This window comes from Lissotriton vulgaris, chromosome 1_1, assembly GCF_964263255.1.
Source record: "Lissotriton vulgaris chromosome 1_1, aLisVul1.2, whole genome shotgun sequence".
NCBI lineage: Eukaryota > Metazoa > Chordata > Amphibia > Caudata > Salamandridae > Lissotriton > Lissotriton vulgaris.
The window spans coordinates 1112965107-1112985703 of NC_141685.1; the positions used below are offsets into that span (position 1 = coordinate 1112965107).

At 43.7% G+C, this 20597-nt stretch overlaps 1 protein-coding gene across 2 annotated transcripts in view; it reads left to right on the plus strand.

Annotated features, from left to right (window-relative positions):
• The window catches only part of CC2D1A (coiled-coil and C2 domain containing 1A), a 205185-nt gene that overhangs the window by 57179 nt on the left and 127409 nt on the right, over positions 1–20597 (plus strand). For both annotated transcript variants that reach the window (XM_086963634.1, XM_086963638.1), the window contains exons 17-20: positions 1674–1790; positions 15609–15682; positions 18388–18446; positions 20396–20447. In XM_086963634.1, the coding sequence (XP_086819760.1) occupies positions 1674–1790; positions 15609–15682; positions 18388–18446; positions 20396–20447 (302 nt within the window). The remainder of the gene's footprint in view (positions 1–1673; positions 1791–15608; positions 15683–18387; positions 18447–20395; positions 20448–20597) is intronic.

Genomic DNA, 20597 nt, shown 5'->3' on the forward strand with positions numbered 1-20597 from the left:
CTGCTGCTCTATCTATGTCTTGCTTTTTTTTGGCCGCCTCTGTCTCGCTGTGCTCTCAACCCCACTATAGAATTCCCATCTCACTTCACGTGATCCAGACATCTTATTCAAGTCCTGGACTGACATTTATCATATAGTTCAATTTGGGAAAGAGTTACTATTAGTTTGTACCCATTTAACAAATTTGATTAAGGCAGATGTGTCCAACCTAATGCCAGGAGGATCTAATCTGGAACAATATGTCTGTGTGAATTCAGATCACTTGTGTGTACATGTATCTTATGTGGATATTTATACAATTTGCCAATTATCTGGATCTAGATTGTACTCCTTTAGACTAGGCACCTGATGAGAATGATTTATTATATCAAATTCTAGGACTGAAAATGTGTCCTACACACATGAAGCTAATGGCAACTCCATTCACTCCTGTGTCCTGGTTGGTCTTTGCTCGCCTGCCTTATCCGAGCTTTTGCAGTACTCTAACTTGATTAGTTCAGAGTCTCCTCCTTTCATCTTGAGATAGATACTTAGTTTACCTTCATCTGTCTTTTTGGGCTCTAGTCCACCTTTTTCCTGAACTCTGTGACCACTGTTTCTCGCTGATCTCTAGACTTTGTTTTTTCTGAGCTCCAACCACCTCTCTGCCACTGGAATCTGACTCCGCCTTGTGTCTTGCTGGACCCCTTTCCCGCCTGCGTCTCTCAGGCCCCTTCCTCTATCTTGCGTCCTCTGACTCTCCATGTCTGCCTTGTTAAGCTCAGCCCCACCTCTTTTCTCTTTGGTTCGGCCTTCCTCTTTCTTGCACAGCTCTGCTCCACCCTGCCCCCTGTCCCTTTGGTCTCAGGCTATGTTCCAAAGCCCCCCTTTAATTTCTACCTGCCACCTCTCCATGCTTTGTACCTCACTCTGTTTATTCCAGATTGGGCCCCCTTTTCTATGTCCACTCAAAACCTGTTTTGCCTTCTTCTCCTGCACTTCCTGCTGCACTATCTTCCTTTCGACTGCTTTTTCTCTATTTTTCTTAGTTCTGTGCATCTGCTGATCCCCCTTCCATTCTTTTTCTCGGCTCTACCCTTCTTGCTTTCTGTTGTGCCCCGCTTGTTTTTGACTCTGCCCGTTTTTTGGATATAGTCTTGGAAATCTCATTTTCTTGCCTCCAGATATGCTTAGCTCTGTTCCTGTGTCACTAGCGTGACACGAGCGCCATGAAACCATTTTGGTGACCGTGCGCGGTATAAATGTTTTTAACATAACATAACAAACTCCCCTACCTCATCCTGGTTGCCTCCGATATCCCACCTCTTTCTGCTTTTCTTGACACCACCACTTTACCTTTGTTTCTTTTGACTCTGCCCCTCTTTGTTGTAGCTCTTAGCTCTGCACTCTTGTCTGGTTCTTCTCATGCTCACTCTTCTAGCCCCTTGTCAAAGGCTATCTCTACTCCTGCCCTTTTGACACTCAATGTTTTAGTCCCCCCTCATTCTTTATGCCCTCAATTTTCAACTGTCTCTGTGCTTCACTGTCCTTGCTCTGGATCCTCTTGTATTATGCCAGCCCCTTCCTCTGCTTTTACTTTTTATGTGCCCCGGCCTCTGCCTAACAAATTCAATGTGTAGAGTGCATTATACCTTGGCATCTCAATGACTCTCACCTGTTATTTTCCTGCTTAGGTTTGAGAAGATGGCAGCAGACTGTAAGAAGAACATTGAGATTTTGAAACAGGCACATGCCAAGGGTTTCCCGCTTCCTAAGTTTCACTATGAGGAGCGAACTTTCAGTATTGTCAAGTAGGTACTCGCCTTACAGCCATTATTTGACTTTGACAAATGTTTCACAGACCTCACTAGAGCTTCCTTCTTTATGACTGTTCCTGTCCTCTCACCATAGCTGCTGTGGCAGGTAAGGCACATGTTTCATCATCATCACCATCCTAATTTGCAGGATTTTGGTGACTCTTAGTGGTGACACACAGGAAGACAAAAAACACACTCAGGACATGTTAGTCTCTCTAAACCTGCTCCTCATACTATGTCGAACCTACCGTTGTTTTTCATCACTTTGCTGTATGCCTATTAGTGGCAGTTGGCATTGGATTGACCTTTCCAACAGCCTGCACCATTAATGAAGTAAAGTCAGATTTTCTCTACTATTTGGAAAAAGAGGTCAGATAATTTTTTAAGATAAAGCAGTGTAATGGCTCTCCCATTTTAGTATTTGAAACATTAAACCTCTTTCGCTGGTCTGATTGAAGGCAACACCACAATTATTACTAAGTCTGAACCAAAGATGGAGGAGAATCGTCATTGTGGACTTTGAGAATTGTAAACTAAGCACTCGACATCTATACAGATTCAGCAACCTATTAAGGTTGTGAAGAAAGCTTTAGCTAAATGTTCTATGCTATTTGAATGGGGGTCGGGAGGATCTGGCCAGCCATAAGGGATGAGAGAAACTATGGCCACATGTATCATTATTTCAAATAGTGATTACCTGATGACGATTCTCTGAGAACCTCATTTAGGTCATCTCTGTTTGTATTTAGGAAACCATACGAGTTTCATTTAGCGTTTCCTAATGAGTCGCAAATCGACCTACCTCATTAATAATAACGAGTCAGTTTGTAATTTGCGGCCAATTAGGAATTGATAAAATCACAGGGATGGGGGCCTGCTGGGGTCAGAAGATCACCATGTCTGTGACACTTTTAAATGAAGCAATTTTTTTATTTTTTAAATGCAGCACGTTTTCTTTAAAGGAAAACTGGTTGCTTTCAAAAAAGAAAAATCAAACGTTTTCTATTCATTAGGTCAAGCCTGTACAGCGAGTGCGCTGCTCTGCGAGCCATGCTGTATTGGAGTATGGAATAGAAGCCCCGCCCACTCTCTGCCCATATTTGTCATTGGCTTGTGTCATTGTCCTTTGTAAATGCTGGCTTCTGATTGGTTAATAGTCTTATTAGTCCTTCCTTAGTACTGCCTTGTCTTCATTCATAACCTCCCATGAGGACTGGCCCTTTTACTTCGGTTGTCACACGGTGAGTCTTTTTAGGTCTTTCCTGGCGTTGCAGCGCAAAGCGCTGCTCTCTGGGCGAGAGATATTGTAAGAGAGCAGATTTCAGAAGGGGACTTGAAGCCCCGCCCCTCATTTCCATTGGCTGGCATCACCGTTTATGCTAAACGGTGGCCTGCCATTGGAAATGAGGTATTTTTGTTTCCGCCCTTTCGCCTTTTTATCCGGCCCATCTGGACTGTCTTGTCTGCTTTGCGCTGTCGCAAAGCATTTTCTCATCTTTGTCGGGGCCATCTGTTTTCACTCCGCCCGTGTTTATTTTTGCATCGCTCTTTCAGTGAAAGTGAAAGCGCAATGCAAATATAAACAAGCGGCTGAGTGAAAACAGATGGCGAGCCCTTGTTCATTCAGGGGTGCAACGTGCTGGGAAACAACTCAAAGTGTCTAAATATACCTCAGCTGTTCGGAGCTGCTTGGAGTCAAGTTTCCTCGTGCCCCTCCTTCACAGAAAGGCTATTTTCATCGGCTGGGGCTGCCGAGGGTGGGTGGCATGATAGCGGGTTTAGCTCCAGCCTTGTATCCCTGCTGTCCTTTCCCATCCCCGCTGCCAGGACATGATTGATCAAGAGAAGAATCAGAAAAAAAAGCAGCTGGCGGTGCCTCGGCTGTTGTGTTTCTCTTTCACTGGCTCCTAATTGCATCGCCTCCTGGTGAACCATGTGTATGTTTTGACAGCTATTGTTCCTTTGAAAGGGAAACCATGGAACACGGGCCCTCGTCTCCAGTGTGCTCGAGTGGTGCCTGAAGCATGGCGTGTGTACACAAGGGGTGCCACACAAGCTAGGCTCACACCCGCTTTAAACACTTATGTGAACATATGCGTGTCAGTGCGGGGATTGAGGGACGGCAATGGGTGTGCATCTCACGCTCATTGCTGCTGACATCATCTAACACCTGCGAGACAGTTGGCACCGCTTGGTAAACTCAGTGGCAGCACCAGAGGCCGACAGCAAAGTTGAGGAATAACCCCAAACAATGACCTCTGTGTTTTTTTAGGGCGCGCTGCATTAGAGCTGCTTGGGAACCTTAAGTGGGTGAGTCACTTAGAGGCACTTTACATAGCAAACAGAGCGGAAGGCAGCCCTCTCTCAGGGCTCAAGAGAAAGCTCGGTACGTGTGCGCGCGACTTTAACTAAGGCAGTACAAACAATGCGGTTCCTACAATCTGTGGTGCCTGAGTGTTGCTAACATAAAGCGTCTGTCTTCACTCTCCAGTGCAGGTTCATGACAAGAAGCTTTAACACTTGGAACCACATGGGTACCACGCCCCGGCCTTCAAACACAAACAGTGCACACTCCACCCTGTGTTAGAAAAGACTGCCCACCCATCTGCAAGTGCTCCAAGACACACAAGTGTGCATTAGCAATGAGCCCCTTTATGCGCCCTTGGTTTCAAACAACTAACATCGCAATATTTCCCGGGAAGTATTTATTTACTCGATGAGTGGTGTTTTTTTAAATTTTTTATTTTTAATTACATTTTACAATAAATTGCCATACATGGAGACAAAAACGTTACACATCCACATTTGCAGTATAGTAAATGTAAATGTACATGCATTTATATAGCGCAAATCGCCCACATCGCAGGCATCTATGCGCTTGCTTAGGGAACCCGTCCTGGTATTCCCCTGTGAGATACCCCGGCAGGGTATCCACAAGGTGAAAGCCAGGCATCCCGCCGCGAGGGGCCGTTGTGGAGATTAAGCAAGCTATTGCCCAGAGTCGCAGAGTGTGAACCCGTGAGTCGAGTAGGCACCGGAGCGAGAATTATCGAGTCCATGGAATTATTGAGCCCAACCCCCGTCGAGGCGGGGAATTGAACCCTGGTCCAGGGCCGATCTCAGCTTCCGGGTCTGCCGCCTCTAACCCCTGAGCCACACTTCTCCAGAGCACATGTTACAATCCACACATGAAAACACACGGTTGCAATCCTTTAAATAAAGGCGTAATCACTGGTTAGACTGTGCAAAGCAGGCGCGTCACGACTCCCATACAGAACCGTGCGTATGTGGACAATGACCTGAGGCAATGAAAAACAAACCCCCCGCACAACAAAGCAAAAAGGAAACAAAAAAATATATATAAAACAAACCCCGTTCCAGTCCTAATGCAAGAATGAAAGACTGATCAATCCAGATACCATCCGCATGTCTGAACATCGCTCCAGGTCTGCCCCAACGCCACTAAAAGGGTCCCCCCTCCACCTGCGCCCCCCCCCCCCATCAGCCATCTCCTCTCAATCAAGGGCAATCTGTGCTCCCCTCGGCACGTGCAAGCAAATATAGGCGCAGTGGCTCCCAGATGTCTTTCGGCCTGGACCTCAAGGGTAGTTCTTCCGCATAGCCAAGAACAACAAGAGAGAAAGGGTATGAATATTCACTCTTACACCCCTTATCTTAATATCATAAACCAACAGAAGAGTGAATAAATAAGTAAAGAGCAATCTCGAAATAGTGTCCGAGGTTTAAAAGAAAAACAAGGAAAACACACAGAGAGATGGGACAATACAAAGTAATTTTAAGAACCCTCACCTCACCAACCTAGTGGTGACATGCTTCATCACTGGGTTCCCACTGGAAAGACCTAATGTCTTTCCAGTGTGCTTCAACGCCTGTTTACAGCGGAGCTGGTTCTTGTGTGTGTTGAGGGTGTGATTAAAGCCAAATTAAGCTAGGTGAGTGCAAAAAAAGGAGGAAAGTTAAAAAGTGCAGATTCGTGACTTTCAACTATTTTATTAATAGTCCGATTTGCACTGGTTAAAAACAGATATAAATGGACCCATAGGTTTGGTCTCAATTATTAAAGACCCCTAGTCCATAGTGAAAAAAATTGGTCAACATGTTTCTGCTTGTTTGGAGCCCGAGTCGCTCAGCTTTCATCAGGACCATATAATGTGATCCTAAGGTGCACCCTGCCGTGAGGAGTTTGTGTAAAAAGAAAAAAAAAAAGTTTTTTTCAAAGGTATATGTTATACTTACGGCTGTAAAGCCGTTCAAGACCCACGAAACAATTTTGCTGGAGTCATGTACCTGTAGGGAAAGAATGTTTCAGTAGTTAGGATGAAACAATCCCAAATATATAGTGCAGTACCAAATAATACTACTACGTCCCATCACCCGGACCGAAAAGCACCCATATGGTGAATTAATCAAGGTGGGTGTTTTAGCAGTGTTCCCATTGTCATGACAGGCAAAAGCTATCATCACAGCCTATTCGAAATTCTGTGGGCCACTGGATTGTATGTTTCCTCAAATATCATGAGGGTTCAACATTCTACCCAACTGTTAACAAAGTGACAGAATGGGAATAATAAGATCGATAACAAAAAGCTAACAAGTGCACTTAAATGATCAATCACAAAAAATGGAGTCTCTGAAGGCTCCGTAGGTAAGAAAGAGTTAAAACAAAAAGAACAAATGGAAGACAAGAGGGTCTCTCTCTAAACTCACAGGAGGCGCTTCAATGCGTATCCTCGTGGGCAAACGTGGTGTGGGGTAATCTTCATGCCGCATATCTGAACAACCAAGTGGCCAAATGGGAAAAAAGCGCTCAGATTACGGTTTCGTAATGGCATAAGAGCATAAGCGCACAGGTGTAATTCCTCTGTACTAACATCGCTGCAGGCGACTCCCCACTGAGTACCTGTTTGTACACCACCGCGGCCCGGACTGAACGCCGAGGTGCCGGCGGAGTTGGTATTCGTACTTCCTGGTGTTACCATGTGACCGCATGACATCACGTGATGTGTAACGAAAAACCCAAGGTGTTAAAGGGGACGTATTTGTTATTGTTCCAACGTTGTTTTTGCAGGAGTCTGAATGCGAGTTCGGCTATCGAGACGTGTAATTAATCAAAGTGTATTTAAAAAGAAGTTTAAAATAGTCATGCTCAATTGTCCTGGTTGTCGGATGTTAATAAACGTTGTCGCGTGTGTAAGATGATATATGCCTTTACCTTGGGCAAAGATGTTTGTAACGGCACCCGGCAAACCATCATCAAGGACAAGGGTTTACTCGAGTATGGCTATACCCACCCTGCAAGTAGAACGAAAACACTGCACTGGCCTCGACCAACATCTGAGACAGAAAAACTTATGAACTAGTCATGTAGATATAACATATACCTTTGAAAAAAACTTTTTTCTTTTCTTTTTACACGAACTCCTCACGGCAGGGTGTACCTTAGGGCGTGTACACCACCGGAGGATCACATTATATGGTCCTGATGAAAGCTGAGCGACTCGGGCTCCAAACAAGCAGAAACATGTTGACCAATTTTTTCACTATGGACTAGGGGTCTTTAATAATTGAGACCAAACCTATGGGTCCATTTATATCTGTTTTTAACCAGTGCAAATCGGACTATTAATAAAATAGTTGAAAGTCACGAATCTGCACTTTTTAACTTTTCTCCTTTTTTTGCACTCACCTAGCTTAATTTGGCTTTAATCACACCCTCAACACACACAAGAACCAGCTCCGCTGTAAACAGGCCTTGAAGTACACTGGAAAGACATTAGGTCTTTCCAGTGGGAACCCAGTGATGAAGCATGTCACCACTAGGTTGGTGAGTGAGGGTTCTTAAAATTACTTTGTATTGTCCCATCTCTCTTTGTGTTTTCCTTGTTTTTCTTTTAAACCTCGGACACTATTTCGAGATTGCTCTTTACTTATTTATCCACTCTTCCGTTGGTTTATGATACTAAGATAAGGGGTGTAAGAGTGAATATTCATACCCTTTCTCTCTTGTTGTTCTTGGCTATGCGGAAGAACTACCCTTGAGGTCCAGGCCGAAAGACATCTGGGAGCCACTGCGCCTATATTTGCTTGCACGTGCCGAGGGGAGCACAGATTGCCCTTGATTGAGAGGAGATGGCTGATGGGGGGGGGGGGCACAGGTGGAGGGGGGACCCTTTTAGTGGCGTTGGGGCAGACCTGGAGCGCATATACACTTAGGCTGTCTCTACAATGCACCAGGTCGGCCAGCCAGTCCTTCAGACCAGGGCGCCTCCCCCTCCCCCACGCCATCGCCACCCTCCTCGCAGCCATAAGCAGCGCCAATCGTACCAACCTGCCATTCACTCCCTTAATGTGTGGCACACAACATAGAAGGCACACTAGCGGCATTCAGGGGAGATCTACTGCCACCATTTCACACAAGCGACTCACTACTGCCTCCCAAAAGTCAGCCACCGGTCTGCAGTTCCACGCCAGGTGCATAAAATCAGCATCATCCTGACCACACCTGTCACATCTCGCAAGCCATACTTATACAGACGTGCCGGGGTGTGATACACTTGGTGTAAAAATTTGAAATGAATAATTCTGAGGTTGCCATTTGCACTCGGCGACCCAGTCAGTCCGCACACATGCTGCCAATTGTCTTCCGAGATATCAGTATCCAGACACACATTCCACTTGGCCCAACTTTTGTCTTCACCCACCACTGATTCATCCTTAATTATCTTATATAATTTGGACAGTAGGCGTTTGTTATTAGGCACTGTGAGAACCGCCTGTAACGACCTCAGAACCGGAGGCTCCTCAGGAAAGGTGACGTAGTGTACCCTGGCCGTGCCTCTCAGACGATCTACCGCGAAACGGAACAGGAGCGACTGATTCCGAATGTGACCAAGGTCCCCCTGCTCTAGGAAGGTGCCATTTGGGTAGACATCTCTAAAATGGGTCATTCCCACCTCTCGTAGCACTCTGACACAATGCCATTCTAATCGCAAGTCTGGTGCATATAATGGTAACTTCTGCGCCAACCGTCCTATACGTTGCCACGCCGAGACCGTGGCATCTATTGAGTTGATTTCCGATTTAGGGGTACCTCGCGAGCTGTGTGTGACAATGCTGTGCAACGGAACCGGAACAGCATCCCCCTCCTCCACTGCGACATGTGGCGTGAAAGTGTGCGGCCTACACCAGTAGTACAGGTATTGAGCCTGTGCGCTCAGATAACATACATAAAAATCAGGAGCCGCAAAACCACAGTCGCTATACCCCCTGGTGAGTATGGACCACTGAACTCTCTCCCCTTTACCTCCCCACACCAATCTAAGCAAATGTCCCCGAAGCGTCTTGAAGAAGGACAGATTAAGCACTATAGGCACATTTACAAATAGATACAGAAACCGGGGCAACACCACCATTTTGATGAGGGCTATGCGATCTGCCAGCGATAGCGGTAATAGCAACCAACCCTAAATCGTGCTCTCTAAGGTTGCGCAGGCCCTACCATAATTCTCCCTGACGACAACCACCGGATCCCGGTGCACCCACACTCCCAGGTATTTGACAGGGTCTGCCGACCATACCAGTGGGTACTAAAGATCAGGGCATCTGGTCACCTCCGTGAGTTGGATTATGAACGACTTGTTCCAATTGATTTGGAGTCCGGATATATGACCAAACCGCACCAGCTCTCGCAGCAGCTGCGACAGAAATCGAGACGGCTCGCGCACAAACAACACCATATCATCAGCATATAGGGAGATCGAGACCGGGCGGTGGCGAAAGTTCAGCGCCGCCTCCCTGTGGCGTTGTCGTATTACACACGCAAGCGGTTCCAGGACAATCGCGAACAGCATGAGCGAAAGGGGGCAGCCCTGTCGAGTACCTCGTGTTATACTCAGTGGCTCGACTCGATGACTGGTGGTTGCCAGGAAAACACGAGCGGTTCTTGACGTAATCCTAATGCAAAGAATGCCACTTCTCCCTGTTAGAGCCGAAGTTATTGCTGGTGATTTTTGCTTTTCCACGCTTTAATCTGTTCCACTAAACGTGAATGCCTCCTACAACTCGTTGAGTCATTACAAAGGAAAGCGTGATTTAAATCGGACCATTAATTAATGTTGTCTTATTTATTTCTAAATAATAAAACCTGCCCATGTATATTGTGGCAGGCTGCCCAAGGCCTCAACACAAGTGCTACGCCCCCATGGTACTAACTCTATTGTTTGTGAGCACCTCGCATGCATTCCTGGCCTTGTTACTCTACTTCAATATACTTCGGTTTTCGGCGGTGGGCTCATCTCTGGCACATTTATTCATCCACCTCACTGAATTCTAAAATCTAGCCGAGGTACGCGCAAGTAGTGCGACGTTCCTCCTCCCCCGGGGTCCCCATGTAGTGGCGGGAATCTCTGGGATAATGCGATTAGTGAGAGATTTCCCCACCCTCACGATTTGAAGGGTTTGCTCGAACGAGATGTTTGCAGAATAATCTTAGGTCCTTTCTGTAGTATGTCTGGAACACAGTCATCTGAAGCGCAACAGAAAATGCGGTTGAGAAATATTTTTCAAAAGGGGCATTATTTCAGAAAAAACAGGTGTCCGCATGCTAGCATGTCCATTTAAACTCCTCCACTAATTTTTTTAAATTTGTTATGAGTGTTCACAAATTCTTCAGTCACGAAGTGCGTATGCCAGTCCACTCCTTTTATACCTGTATCCGGATAGTATGGCATTCAAATGCTGTGAATGTTAAAGACCCCTTTTAACAAAGGGAGCAGGCTCGTTCTTGGGTTCTTTACCTAAAGCCGCACATTAATTTTATTACCCTTTACGTCATGCACACGTGCCCTTCCTTTGTCATAATTCCCCGTACATAGCGGTCGCCTCACTAAGTGGTACCCTGTCACCCCTGCCCCTCTAGACTTTTCGCTATCAGCACATGCTTATTGCGGAACAGAGACACTTTATTGTATAGTCAACCGCAAATAGGCGGCTTTTACAGTAGCACGACTCGAAGGAGGTTAAAGTAGTAATTTCTTCACGTGACTTAAGTTCGGGGTAATTTCTGTTTTCTAAACAGAAGAGGTTGTTTTTCACCAAAAATATGCTTTTATTTCTGCAGCACACATCTTGCTTACATGTCGCCTCTCTGTTTTACTTGTAGCTATTTTATATTAGTTAGTGCTGTTCAGGTACCCTCGCAATCTGTTAACTTGATCATACCGTTCAACTACTGTTATTTTGCAACTTTCTTAAATATTTTGTAAAGCATGATCTGTGTTTACCATCATCTCAATTAAAGAAGGGAGACGCGAGTGATCTATATTTTTACATAACTCTTTGATCCCGTGTAATCATTTCCGGGTGCATGGGCCTCTGTTCACATTACACTGGCGACGTCATCTGAATTGGTGTAGGAATTTATACAGACAAGTGCTTTTGCATCTGAGAAGACTCACAGTATTTGCATGGATTGGGGACAAATATGCAGGGCTGTTAGTGCTACAAATATGGAAAATGGGGTAGTTCTGGTGGGGGCGGAGGCGGCAGAATGGAGGGGGGAGTTTGATAGATACCGTCAGTACCAGTCAGCCTATAGGAACGCTAGAACATATGCATTAATTTAGTAAACTGTCCCAAAAGAAAGTGAAAACAAGGATGAATTTGTGAGCAACGCTGTCCCGTCTTACTGAATTGCCACATTCTACGATACCTACAAGTGATAAGGCACCTACTGCAGAGAACTACAAGTATCTAGTAGCAACTCGTGGGCTAAAATAGGTACAATAAGTCAGCTGGTTAACATGTTTCCTGCTCAGATCTGCATGTAATCTGTTGTTCTCAAATGTGTTTTCCATAAAATAACCTATGGGGTTAATGCGCCATCTGCAGAGTACTGCCAGTAACCTGAAAGTCTCATTCTCTTTTTTGCTATAAGAGAGCTCAGTGGGTTGTTGTTGCAGGGATCCTTGTCTAACCTGCAAGGCTTTAGTTTCAACCCTGTTAAAATAAATCAGTAGTTTAGGCTGCCTCAGCTGAATGTAACCTGCTAGGCTGAAGTTTGATTTCTTACAAGCTTTATCTCAATCTTTCACTTTTGTAAGGTTGATAAAATGTGTGCCATTGAGTTGGATAGTAATATATAAATATCTATTAACTTGTAAAATAATTAAGTTAGTCTTTTGTCCTTCATTAATGTTGAATATTAATTTGATTACCGACATATATAACATACATCGCATACATAACGTCAGTTGTAGATATGTGTTCAAATATAAAGCTTGAGATAGTATATGCTTTAATATCTCAGTTTTCTATTGCATGTGTGACGGCGCTATCAGCCAGCACTGTTTTTTGTGCCTAAATTAGGTTGCAATCTGCGATGCAGTGGTAATGCTTTGTTACGAAATGTAGTCATCTTGTTTTTCTGTCTACATAAAATATTTTCTTTCCCACAAAATCACACTGTTTTATTGTAACCAAACTCGCTCGCATGTCTTCCTTCTCTAGTGGTAATAATGCAGGGCTTTTTATTTCATCAGAAACAGTATTCACAGGAGTCATTGACAAGTTCAAAAGTTTTCAATGTGTTGTCGTGATTACCGTCATATGGGAATGTCATTGTGCTAAAAATACATGGGAGATAAGCTATGTTGCAGTAATGTGCGATAACGTGCTGCATCGCCAAATACTTTTAAGGTCCTAAAGGCGAGACCGATTGCATTGCAAATGCTTGTTTAGTCTGTACGCACCATTTTATTTAAGTAGTTTCTCCTACTGCAAGCATAGCATGCTTTTCTGCAACATTCAGCATGTCATGCGCGCTTTCACTGTCTAGGCAGCCCGGGACAATGGTGGCTGCTTCTTTGCATAGGTCTCGCATTTACTAGAGTTTGAGCTAGTCTCATTGTACACGACAATGCCTTTTATTTATGTGTAAATTATCAAAACATATAAATAAAGGCATTGTCATTTACAATGCCAATAGCTTAAACTCTCGCAAATTCGAGACCTATTGCATTGCAAAGGCTTGTTTTTAAGAGCAGGCAGTGGTCCGTGGAATTTTATTTTTTTACGAACATTCACAAAGGGGAAGGGGTCTTTTTTGCGAATGGGTTACCACCTACTTGAAGTAAGTGGTAAAATGCTAATGTTTTGCGACTGCATTTCAGTCATAAAAATTCCTACTTGCCACTGCAATTCAGTATTGGGAAGGGATGCCTAAACATGCCCCTTCCTAATACCAAATAGGTATCTATTTGCAATTTCAAATTGCAATTTGGTAACATGTTACCGAATCGCGAATTGAAATTCATACATACCAAAAAGCATTTGACTGGTCGCAAACAGCCCAATTCTGCAAATCGGGTCGTTTTCGACCAGTAAAATACTTGATACATGCGGTCCAAAGAGTTTGGGTTGCCCCTTCTATTATAGCTACATTTCAGCAGTGTTAACAAAAGTATTTACAGAGAGAATGTGGTTGGTTTACCCCCTCCCCTTTCTCCAATGACATTAGGCCATATCTAGATCACACTGCTCTCCCATCATTGGGGGAAGAACATGTGGAAGAGCTGAAAGCCTTGAAGAGGTGCTCTTTGTGCTCCAAGTTGTGGTAGCTTGCCCATCAGCCAAGCAACTGAAAAATATAAAAACTCCTGTATAACTTTTCATCCCTACACCCTGTCTAAAAAGTCTTTCAGGGAGTCCTAGCTTTTAGACAAGGCCCTTTACATGGGATGAGGCCAGAATTGTGATATGAAAAAGGATGCCCTCTAGATTTTTAAGTCCTACCATCCTGTATCTTTATTAAAGACTGATTTAAAAAAAAATCTAATATCTCGGCACAATAGGTCTCTTGGGTTATTTGCACCCGTGCTTCTTTGTGTCAACAAGGCATTGACCAGACTATCTCCTGTGCAAACCTATCTTTGAGCCTAGTTGTGAGAAACTGGATTATTAAAGTTGAGAGCAGGGTATTCTCTTCCACAAAATTAGTAATCTAGCATCTTGTTAAGTGAAGCAGGTTGATTGAGGAATCCTGAGCTACCCCTTGGTAGCTGTGACTAAAAATTACAGAATTTGTTCAGAGAAAATGTGTGACCTTAATGATGTAAACAACAGTTCTGTCTCAAAATCAGTCAGTAAAAGTTACAAATCAATGTAGTAAAGAGAAGAAACATTTAATGACTAAAGTTTTGACAAAAATTGGTAAATGGGATCAAGAATCGTTTTTGAAGAAAAGAAAAAAAAAAGTAACAATGTAAATCTTCTGAAGTCACTGTTTTCATATAAAGAGTAACAGCCTCATTTAGAGTTGGGTATGCTGCCTAATGGGCCACCAGGTGAGTGGAGGCCATAGCCTCGGTTGCCCTAGTCAGAGATTCCCATCTCCTTGGCGGGTATCTCCAAGCCTGTCACACCTGTGGCTCCACTGTAGACTCAGTGAAATGCAGAGCAAGTGACTTGTTCTTTTGGCCGCCTCTATATTTCTTTTTTGTTTACCAGAAACTCCCAAAACTAAAGTTTGCTTATGTTGAACAAACTATCAATAGCCCGGATGTGCAGGGAGTTTTCTCCCTGCCTAAAGTAGCCTTTGATTTAACTGCCTGGGACCTCCACGCATTGCAGGGAAATCTTATGGCAATCACTCTACTGTAAACAGGGAGGTGTTCAAGATTGGTGGTTTCCTAATAGGAATGGGGCAGTCCTATGGCACGTGGGCAACGCAAAGCTGGTTTTCTACTACCTCTAAAAGAGGTGGGGGAACTTTTATCTTGGCAGGATTGGTGAACGGCCACCTTCTCATAGTTAACCCACTCGGCCAGGGTCTAAATGACCCCCTATGTGTTCAAAAGCTATTGTCATGTTTACTGAATTTGTAGCAATACGTTCTAATATAGAAACGATAATCAGTAGATTCTTCAAATGCTCTTAAACCTGGAATACCCTTTTGATATATTTTATAATACAAGATGACGAGACACATTGTTAAAGTTTCATAATCCAAGATAGTTCTTTCTGATTTGAGCACGGTGAATTGGCAAAATGGGGAAAGACTACATTCCACTTGTGCTTCATGTTGGATATTGTTGAAAGCAGCAAGCTACTTAATTCTCTAGAATGAATCAGTTGTTTGCCCTATATTAAAAATCATTACATAAGTTAGTTTTTTTAGGAATACTTTGGTAGGGTTTCATTGACATGAAACCGCTTATACTGAAGCTGTATTCGAGCACGGCTACCCTTTTGTTAATTTGATCTTGGGAGATGCAATTACTTTCGTTTCACTGTTGTATCATTGCCTTGTAAATAAGTGACCTGATGAGCTCTGGCACTGGGCTACAAAGTGGTCTGGCTGGCCTAGGCTCCTCACTGGCTATGGGGGAGTTATTTTAGCACATTGGACCAATCACATTTGGTGCTTCCAAATATTGCCTTAGCTGCTTGCTTCCTGATTGTGAGTGTATGTGATTTCCCTCATTGAGGCAATGTAAGAATTTATATTAACTTGTTTGACTAACAAAACGAAACGATTGTGTTGGGGCCTAGAGAAGGAACGGTACAAAATAAATGATTCTGTATCACAAATACAGCTAGACTGTTCTGAGCCCATTATTTGAAAAGCCAGCAAGTCCCTTCATTTTAGTAAAGGTAACAAGAAATCAGTTAATGCCCTGTGTTCAAACAAATAATTGCATCATCTAGTGATCAAGGGAAGCGTTTTTTATTAATATGACATCATTTCAGCTTAGATTGTATATTATTTAATTTGAGACCTCTCTGTTTTTTCAGGATCTTCCCCGACCTGAATACCAACGACATGGTGCTCATTGTGGTGAAGGGGATCAATCTACCGGCACCTCCAGGTGAGCGCAAAGCAGAGTGTACTTGTCAGTAGGATACTGAAATTAACTATGCCTGTTCAGGATGAGCACTGATAGATGAAGAGTATCATGGTGTAAACTTGAGATGGGGAAGTATAAAAGGCTAAACATAATGCTGGAGTATAATAGCACATTTAGAATTGCTACAGTACTCCTGATGAATATACACTTTGAGTAAAGATGTTGTAAACGTTTTTGAAAGCATACTGTCAAGATATAAAACAGTAGATGGGCAAGTGAGGTGGATTGCATGGGTATTGGGTACATGTGAATTATTGAAGGATAAAGAAGACAGATCGACTGCTGAGGGATGGAAAGAGGCCCCAAGTGTGTTAGTGTGATTGAAGGAGAGAACTAGAATGAGTGTGGAGGAGTTGCAGAAGCCATGTGTTTGCATTATTAAGGTGAATACATGACGTCGTCCATTCCTTTGTTTAATATAATCATATCCTTTCACTGCTCTGTTGATACTTCTTGCCCTATCCTCTCTGCTTTGTCATGTACTGTGTTTTTGTAAAGACTCTTTCTGTATTATGGATTTTTCCATGCTTCACGCCTCTGTTGTTCTTCAGTTTTTATAGGATACACCCAGTGGTGACTATTGCTTCATCGTTCAAGCCTTGTCTTATCATTTAGTGTTGATCATACTTTTTCTAGCTCATGAAAACTTTTTCCAATAGACTACGGTAACACTGTTTAGTGAAAGTCATTACATGTCTTTCTTTTCTCTGGGTTTGTTCAAGCTTATATAACCAAGGAACTTCACTTTAAACAATCGCGGAGTGTGCTGTGTACCTTATGTCTGTTTTTGTACGTTTTTTTGTACTCTGAAAATACTCCTGAAAGTACCATACTCCCTATGCCTAGTCTCAAGCTTCAGTAGATTGTGGGAATCTGAGTACTCCCAAACGTTCCTCCTGTTGTACCCTCAATGCCATGACTTCCCTTTCAGTGTATGGACTATTTCAAAACACTCCCAGTTTTGGTTCTTGGTCTGTCTCTTCTGCATTGGTTTGTGCTCAGTGTCTGTCAGAATCTTGGCTCCAAAGGCTGTCTGTATTTCGACCTGTACGTTTTCCCCTTTAGTAAGTGTTTAGGACTCTCTTAAAATATTACTAATGGCAGTTCTTGTTCTAACCTGACGGTCCTGTGTGCATCAGTGATCCAACCCTCACTTTTGATTGCCCTTGATGGGGGCTCTTGCCCTGTATTCCATGTGGGGTTGTGTTCTTTAGGATTTGTCATGCTCTTTCAAATCTTCTGATTGCGTGCTGGCTCTGTCATCGATGCCTTGTCCTGGTTGTAGTGGGGCTGACAGACTCTCTGATTACTATCAGTGGTTCCTGCCATCTCCCAGTGCTTAGGGACTGATTTAGGTCTTAGAGGTCTTACCGCCACCCTGCCGGCAGTCCCAAGTACTCTGCAGAGGTGACGGTGGCCTGCTCGCCGTATTTACATGTTGCGGCAATAGACATACTGCTGTGGTCTTTTCTGCTGGCTAGCAGTACTTCGTCACCGTAAGCCCGGCAAGATGGCGCTAAACCAATTAAGATGTATGTTCCTGATGAGCTGGCGGAGTTCTGATGTAGTGGGGCAATGGTGGCATGAAGACAGGTTAGTACTACTTATTTACATCTCAATACACATATAGGTTGTGTGTATATCAATATGTATATGTAGATATTGTGTACTGGCCATTATTTTTACATATAGAATTGCACACCAACAACATGCACACACCTTTGACTGTACACGCACATCCACCAGAAAAGCCTACCTTAGAATCCTGCGATAACGGGGTGGCTGAGTGTCGTGGTCTCGCAGCAGCAGCACAGTGAGACCTGGACAATGGCGTTGAAGACTGAATCGGTGGTGGGAGCCCTTTTTTGTTGGTTTCCGCCAACCCGAGCTTGGAGCTTTCCTTGCCACAGTTGCCTCATCAGAAAGGCACTTCGTAATCTCGACGGTGGGAATGTCAGCGGAACTCCCTCAAGGAGCCCCTTCATCTTCTGATGCCGTCAACCTGGGAGACAGATCCTGGCAGAGTCAGCTGGACCGCAGCGGCCTTCCCTCTTGTGCCCAGCCAAAATCTAAATCGAGCGGGTGGACCGCCAATGTGGTGGGCGGGAAGACTGCCAAAAAGCTACAGCGGGACCAGTCCCGCCAAGAGCTAAATCGGGCCCTTAATCTTCAGTGGTATTGTTGTATTCTGAATTCTCTGTATGGTGACTCTTGCATTCTTCTTGATGCCTAGTCTTGTACTCTAAAGGAATTGTTGAACTTGAAGTTGTTGAACTCTCAAAAAACACTGCATTGCTCTTGCATTGTTCTCTGTGATGGTGGTGTTTTGTTAGGTGTTTGTTAGACTAAATGAATGCTGGATAGCATTTTGTCCTGATGCTTTATTTTTCAGGACGTTATTGCTTACTCTTGATGGTGGTCTGATCTGAACCTCTTTTGCTCAATGGTTGTTGGGCTCTCACTGTGGCTACACTTGATGGCGACTGTTGCTGTGACCTCCAAGTCCAGTTCTTTAGGATTTGTTGTACTTGTGGAATCCTCCTGAGTGCAGCTTGTGGTGTGTTTTTAATGTCTTGTGCTCAGTGGTTCAATACTCTTTATCTCTGCTGTTTCTCTGTCCCTTGTGCCTTACATTTTCCTAAACGTATTTCCATCTCTTTCTCTAGGTAGCTCTCCCAATGATCTTGATTCCTATGTGCGTTTTGAGTTCCCGTATCCCAACATGGTAAGTGGAAAATGGTGCAACAACTGGTTTGGAGGGTGTTGGCTGGTGAAGGAGAGTTTAGCTTGACTTGGAAGATAAGTTATTCTGGTAACTGCAGTGTCAATTCATAAACTTTATTCGACAATTAAGTCATAAAAGCAGTACATAAAATACACAATTCCAAATACATAAAATTCCATTAAAATGTATACAATAAATATTTAAAAAAAGATTAAACTACAAAGGACTATTGCCGAATGTCATTTATCCTAAAATTCATAAAATCCATAAAACTCATCAATGTATACAGTCCAGGGTGATATTACACAAAGCTCAATTAAATGATACATCCCCTATATTTGCTGCTAAAATAAACAGGTGGATCTTAGATTCTCATTTCACTGACGTAATTGTTTTGCCCGAATTACCCATGCCTATTTCAAAAACTTGGCCACAGCTATAGCAATTGGGGGACTGGGGTCTGTACATAAAATTCTTAATGCCTCTTCATGTCTGCGGGTGCCAATCAGTTTACAAATAGGTTTCACCCACATCAATCTAGGAGCAACATAAAGGGGACAAAAAAGAGAAGATGACTTATAGACTCTTGTTCGTCCCTGCACCTAGGGCATTTATCATTGTCGTTTTCTCCTGCCCATTTAGCTGTAAATGACCTTGTTGGAAGGGAGCCAACTCTAAGTTGAAAATAGAGTTTACGGTTATACTGCTTCTCTATGGCATCCCAATATAATTCCAGCTTCGGTTGGGCCTTCAATTCCAGAAAACAACCTGTTAGATGTGAAGAAAGATCCTTTGTACACGCTTTTAAATTAACCATCTCCCAATAGTTAGCCTTCAGAATTTTTTTGGAGGGGAATACAGCATTTGCAGGGTCATCCCAGAGTTCCCCCATTCCCAGGCTGAATAACAGGGACCTAATGGCCTCAGCCAGTGTATTTTATGGGAGGAATCTTTGGCATTTATTTCCTTTAGGCCCCCCGCATAGTGCTGTAGTTCTTCTGTGGTCCATATCCTACGCCAATTCAGTAGCGGACGTAGGGAAGCAAGATCTTGGACAGATTTTTTTCCAAGATCCCACATTAATGGTGTCAGCGGGGTACTTAGCGGAATGCTAGTTGCCTTTCTCAAAAAAAATTTTTCCACTAGCGTCAAATTTCTTAGATTCTCAAACCCCCAAAGTTCAGCTCCATAAAGGGCCGTACTTAGCACCTTCTTTCCATATATCTCTAATAATGGGCTAATGGGTTTTGATACTGAGGAGTTAAACTTTTTCAGAAGAATACCTGCCTTCTGGTGATCATAAGAGTCATAAGATGTGATGTTTTCATGCCTCTATAAATTTGTTTCAGTTTTTCTCTTTTCATGACTTAGATGGGGTGGCAGAGTGGGCTAAAGAACGGTGTTTGATTAAACCCAGATCTTTTGACTGGGTGTGAGTGTTTGATTGATTCAGATGCTCCGTCCATCACCACCCCCTTTTGTACCGCTTTTGGCCGCCATAAGTGTGGCAGGGTATGCTCAGACGTGAGTCCCTTGCTCACTTTGCCACTGGATTCAAGCAAGCCGGGCTGAAGACGGCTGGAATGCCAGAAACCGGTCCTCGGAAGCTTGTTTCCGGTCCAGAGAAGACATGGCTTGGCAGTTCGGGCTGGACTGTTCCCATGAGGCACAGGGTCAGACTGATTTGCATATAGCCTTGTCTGAACTGGGGTGGCAGAGTGGGCTAAAGAACGGTGATGGATTAAACACAGATCTTTTGACTGGGTGTGAGTGTTTGATTGATTCAGATGCTCCGTCCATCACCACCCCCTTTTGTACCGCTTAGATGGGTGTATTAAATATCCAAGTATAATACAACTGCACTCTTTTCACTATGCTGTCTTCTTGACTTCTTGTTGTTGCTTTGAATCTCTCCATTATTGCTCTAACCATCTTGATTTGTTTTGCAGGAAGAAGCTCAAAGGGACAAAACAAATGTGATTAAGAACACTAATGGACCTGGTATGTAGATCAAATGACAGTGATTGTTTTTTTTTTTTTTTTTTTAATTTTTGAAGACCTTTATTATGCATGTTGCAGGAAAACAAATACGGGCCTACAACCATCCGGCCGGCCACGACATATATGAGCACAGGTGGCAACAATACGGTC